The sequence below is a fragment of the Trichoplusia ni genome, chromosome 2 (assembly GCF_003590095.1).
Source record: "Trichoplusia ni isolate ovarian cell line Hi5 chromosome 2, tn1, whole genome shotgun sequence".
NCBI lineage: Eukaryota > Metazoa > Arthropoda > Insecta > Lepidoptera > Noctuidae > Trichoplusia > Trichoplusia ni.
In genome coordinates this window covers 19,525,188-19,530,817 of record NC_039479.1, presented here as the reverse complement: position 1 = coordinate 19,530,817, position 5,630 = coordinate 19,525,188, and the positions used below count along the sequence as shown (strand labels likewise).

At 34.7% G+C, this 5,630-nt stretch overlaps 1 protein-coding gene across 1 annotated transcript; it reads right to left on the bottom strand.

Moving 5' to 3' along the window:
- Nucleotides 1–358: 358 nt before the first annotated feature.
- On the bottom strand, nt 359–4,539 carry LOC113508573 (lipoyl synthase, mitochondrial-like). The gene is given in 9 exon segments (XM_026891698.1): nt 359–1,059; nt 1,327–1,448; nt 1,666–1,818; nt 2,024–2,081; nt 2,358–2,514; nt 3,177–3,194; nt 3,196–3,311; nt 3,969–4,161; nt 4,344–4,539. Coding segments are annotated over 9 exon segments (1,101 nt in total). The 5' UTR covers nt 4,392–4,539; the 3' UTR covers nt 359–823.
- Nucleotides 4,540–5,630: the final 1,091 nt, after the last annotated feature.

Sequence of the window (5,630 nt, the reverse complement as noted above, 5' to 3'; positions counted from 1 at the left end):
GTAAGAGTACAAGTGGACAACTCGATTTCGAATCCAAACGTGACGTTCAACAAGCTGACGAACATGGTGACGATAGCCTACAAGCCGCTGCAGATCAGTGCCTCGACTTACAACGTCATCGCGAAGTCGGCGCGCAAGCCCGGCTGCTACAACCAGACCATGGATGCGAAGCCAAGGAACCTATTCGGATAAACACCTACAGATGTTCGAGTATCATACTGCCATGCTATATTTGTTTGAGCTTTCGTTGTTTCATTATAAATGTAAAAAAAAATTGAAAAATCCCCGCATATTAAATGCCACGATCTGTGTCAAAATTCACTATCTTTAAAAACTATGAACGTGAAGGAAAGACATATTGTAACAAAATACATTTATTAACAAAAGCAAAATCACAATAAATAGCTTAAATGATTGCGCTAAAGCTACACAGATCCACATAATATACATACAATATTGATAACAATCTAGCTTTGGCTTTTGTGACACCCACTTGCTAAAATAATCTCATTGTCTATTACAATAAGGTTCATTATTTATTATCACGAATTTAATCGTTTACAAATTAAAACATATAATAATTTACCATAAAATATTGAAATAATAAATAGAAAATTGATCTAACCGCATGAGTGCCAAACTAAGGTAAGCGCCATCTAGCAGTGATAAAAGGAACCTATTCCTTAGTAGTTACAAAATCTAGAAAACCTGACTCTTCGTTAAAAAAGTGTGTCATTTAATCCATAACTTCTATACCAACACTTTGTAGTATTTAGTCGACTAAAATGAATCTAGTATCACAAGTCCATTAGGCATTTTCGGGTCACAAGCTTTTCGCTTTCCTATCTTTCAATAGGCTAGCAATAAAGAACTCTCCTGCTCTGTAAGAGGACCTGACGAGAGGTCCGCTGGCTGTGTACAGGAATCCCAGTTCGTTCCCCCTTTCCTCCCACTCCTTGAACTTGGCTGGTGTGACGTACTCAAAGACTTTGAGATGACGTTTCGTCGGCTGCATGTACTGGCCGAGGGTCACGCAGTCCACGCCCGCTTCACGTAGATCTGTGCAGATGGATCGTAATTTAATGGACGTCGAAAGGTTTCTAAGTTGAAATGTAAGTTAATGTGTACTAGTATAAGTTTTGATGAAAACCCCCTAAATCCACAATGTTCATTTTTTAATTATAATTTTAGAAGAATATTATGAAAACAGGAATTATGACGGCAAAGTTTGCCGTAATTGATAATTACATTAAATTTGTTCCTAAATTTTCTGAGGAGGTGAGGAACAATGGTTAAGATAATCGAAATAGACAAATGAAAACTCACCCTTCATAGTTTGTTCTACTTGCTGGTCCGACTCCCCCAAGCCCAACATGATTGAGGACTTCGTGATCAAGTCCGGGTTCACCTCTTTAGCTGTCTGTAACACTTTCAGTGTTTGACGGTACCTAACGAATGAAAACTCTCCATGAATATAAACGGAATGATAAGAGTATACTTGTATGACAACATTATTATGCAACTATTATATTCCATTGATATGAAAGATATTGATGACATAGGTAAACTTTAACAGGTAAAATTTTCAATCGACCCGACTCGAGTATACAATTAATTTTTATTTACTATGCAACAAGGTTTAAAATACTAAAACATATAATATACCCAGCTCTGGGATCCCTGACGAATGGTGTAAGTCGTTCGACAGTCTCGATGTTGTGCGCGAACACGTCGAGGCCGCAGCTGGCGATGGTCTCGATACTGTCGCGGTTGCCGCGGAAGTCCGGCACCAGGCACTCCACTAGGATCTCCTTGTTCCTGGCAGAGAGAGAAAGTTAACTTTTTTGTAGAGGATGTAATCTCTAGATTCTTGTGTAGATATCTGCTGAGCATCTTTAGTGGTTTATGCACAAAAATATTTTTTAAGAGACAATATCTTTTCATTAATTTTAATTTAGTCAGATTAGATCGATTTTAATCATTTTTCCTGTATACTATTGTTTGGAGGATGAACTAAACTTACTCCCTTTTGATTTCTCTAACTGTTTCAGCGAAATGAGCTGATCCACCATCTGGTAAATCTGTAAATAAAGAAATCAATAACATTAGAATAATAGACGAAAGACAGCATTGTGTACATATTAAATGACAATTAGGAGAGCAAGAGAGGAATGTAAATAAATTGCAACATAATTTCTTCAGACAGAATTTCTTGCTTTCATCATTTAATTTGATTTGTTTCGTTTTATATAATTATGTCGACCGCGTAGATCTCTGAGGTAAAAAGTAGGTCCTTATCCATCCTTCAGGTCCAAGCTACCTAGTACAAGTAACGCTACAGAGTACAGTGTACGCACCGTCCCTGTCGACGGAGGTGAGCACGATGTAGGCGAGGCCCCAGCGCGACACGGCGCGGGCCGTGTTGCGGGGCTCGCGCGCGTCCAGCGGCGGCGGCGCGCGGGACGTCTTCACCGAGCAGAACATGCAGCCGCGGGTGCACGTGTCGCCCATCAGCTGGACACACAGGACACATCATATTACGATATTCAGAATGTTAACTATATGCTATTATATTGGCATCTCTCTAAGCAACAACAACAACTATTCACAACAATATGCAAAAAGACCTTAATTGAAAAGCAAATGCAATGGTTCACAAAGAAGAGAAAGAACTATGTTTGTGTTTCACAACATTTAATCATATCTTGAAATTGTTCAGTTAGATATACACGGTGATTTGTTAGTAGTCTTACAAAAGGAGCTCAGTTCATGTATCCGACGTAAAATACCTCTAGGCGCGATTATTATTTTTTTATCATCAACTGAGACAAGAAGTACGAAGAAAAATTAAACAGGAGAAATCTGAAAATACTCTTAAAAATGATAAAAACGCCGCCGCCCGCGCCTCTCACCATTGTTACAAGGCTCGGACCGCGCTCGCAACAGAGCTGTGTTTCTAAAAAACTACAAATTGCATCATAATATTGTTAAATTTATTCAAATCTCATAAATACCTATTTTTTATCATGAACGTGTTCTAGTCATTGGATACATGAACTGGGCTGCTTTTGTAAGACAACTAAAAAATCACGGTGTATATTGTAGCATTTGAGGTTTCGCTTTGACTTCTTGTTCTTGCTTTGGTATTTCTGGTGATTATGATAAATAGGAGTTACCATGATGGTAGCAGTGGAAAGTCCCATGCTTGCCCCCACTCCAGCACTCCCCAATGTTAGGACATCGAGCTTCCTCACACACAGTGCTGAGCTTCAATTCACGGAGTTGCTCCTTCAACTCACTGAACTTTGACCCTGAAATATAATAAATAAAATTTTACTTCTACTTTTGCTTTAAGCATAACATAGCTAGGCGAGTTAAAAAGGAGAAAATAAGAAATTTGCAATCTATGATAAGTACAAATATATTAATGTATAAGAATTGTACTATTAGTTAATTGACCTCAAACTAAATATTTTTCTAATGAAATATAATTATACAGTTAACTGATAAGCTACTCGCTGATAAGGGTATTTAAGAAGTTGCTTACAATATGCTATGAGTTCATTCATAATTACCTTCAAATGCCCAAAATCATAATGAACAAGCAAAGCTTTTGTTAAAGTAGTAAAAGTAATATATAATAATTTTGGACTATTTTTAATTAATGGTGCAGCACATTTTATACTAGTTTGAATAAACAATAGTATGCAATATGTTCAAAGACTGGCTTGTAGATGTAGTGATTTGTAGCCCTTACCACTTTAACGGGGGTTGGGGGTTTAATAACTACCCAGGACAAATGATTCTGTCTAGAATTCTAGATGTAATTTATCTATATTATTTATTATATATAAAATATATCAATATGTTTATCAGGTGTCTAGTACTCAGAACACGAGGTTAGCTTAATTTGAGACCAAATAGGGTTAGTAAAAGTTATGAAATGTTATATTATATCAAAGTATTACCAGTAGGTATAGTTGTCTTCAGCCAAGGAGGCAGTCTCAGGCGCTCTGCCTCACCCTTCTCTCTTTTCAGTTTGCCCTCATATTCATTCCAGTCTTTAGGACGGTCTTCAGAAACGAAATCAGCTAAACCAGGACCTTCGCGGAGCTTTTCACGTATTGCATCAAGTTTGCTTGTATGTTTACATCTCTGAAACTAAAATCATTAAAATGTATTTTTCAAACAATTTGCTTACACCTTTATCAAGTTGACAAACTGCAACAGAATCAAATCGATTATAAACCAAAAAGTTTCATTAAGAAAGTATTGACTGTTCTTAATTTTTTTAATAAAACAAAAATGTTAACTGATGTCAAAGGGGTTATTTTGGTACTTACGTCATGGCTTCCTCGTAAAACAGAATATCTAAGCTTGCTACGAAACATTTTTTACGATATCATTAATTTTGTCACAGTATTTAATCAAGGAAAATTATCACTTAAAAAGATTAATATAAAAAAAATACTTTTTACATTTCACAACAACAAATCAGATTAGTGATGTCACGTGCAGACTTGAAATGTCACTAAGAATTTTGACACATGATTGCAGATAGTTTAGTCGATAATGGTTTTAGTTTGTTTTTTCATGGGTAAGCTTTCGTAGTCAACCTGAATAAAAAAAAGCTTTTATTTCATTATTTTTGTCTTCAATTTTATTATTTAATAAATTACCTTGGTCACTTTATCATAATTATGAAATAACAATCAACAAATTGATTAAAGTTTCACGGAACCTCACTTTTTTGCTTTCAAATTATCAAAAAATATACTTAATATGACTTAAGTTATAATAATATTATTTTCAATTAAAATTTTTATCTGCTATAACTTGACAGGAAGCGGTCGATACAGATCATATTAATACAATCTATAAATCAAATGAAATTTCAAATTGTTTAAAAATAATCCCTGTAATTTTTCAACTTCACTTGCTACTTTTTTAATTCAATTTCTGATGCGATTAATAAAATTAATTTCCATACACTTTCTCTCTCGCACGATGTTCCATATTTCTCATCATTTACACAATACTTTTCGTTTTATTTAGTCGAGTTTCATTAGTTAAACTAATATGGCATAGTATTGGTTATGTCGTACTCGTAATTCGTAAATCGTCGTCTAATGTCTATTGCAGGCTTTTAGGGTAGGGCTTTGTTTGTAAAAGTGTAGGAAATGTAATTCTTTGTTGATAATGAAATTAAAATAACTAGTTGTTATATAATATTTGTTTAAATTAATGAGATGAATATAATATTTATTACATATAAGTAGTTATAATAAAACTAAATAAATAATTTGTGACCTTGAGCGTAAGCAATACAGCTGTCAAATAACCTAAACCACGACTTTTTGTGTAAGATGAAATAAACAAGGTGAATTTTGATTAGCATTAATACTAGTTATTTGTCGTTTTTGTGATACAATGGATGAAGCTGTTACACATTACATCAATTCTCACCAATCAGACGAGGTACGTAAACTTTTATGATGTTAATATAATATAATATTCTAATGCTTGTCTAATTGTGTTGTAATTTTAGTTATCATTAGAATTATCCGAGTGTTTTGTTTTGAGTTGGGCCGTCGGATTAAACCTCGTTATCATTTATCATTGTATTGTGA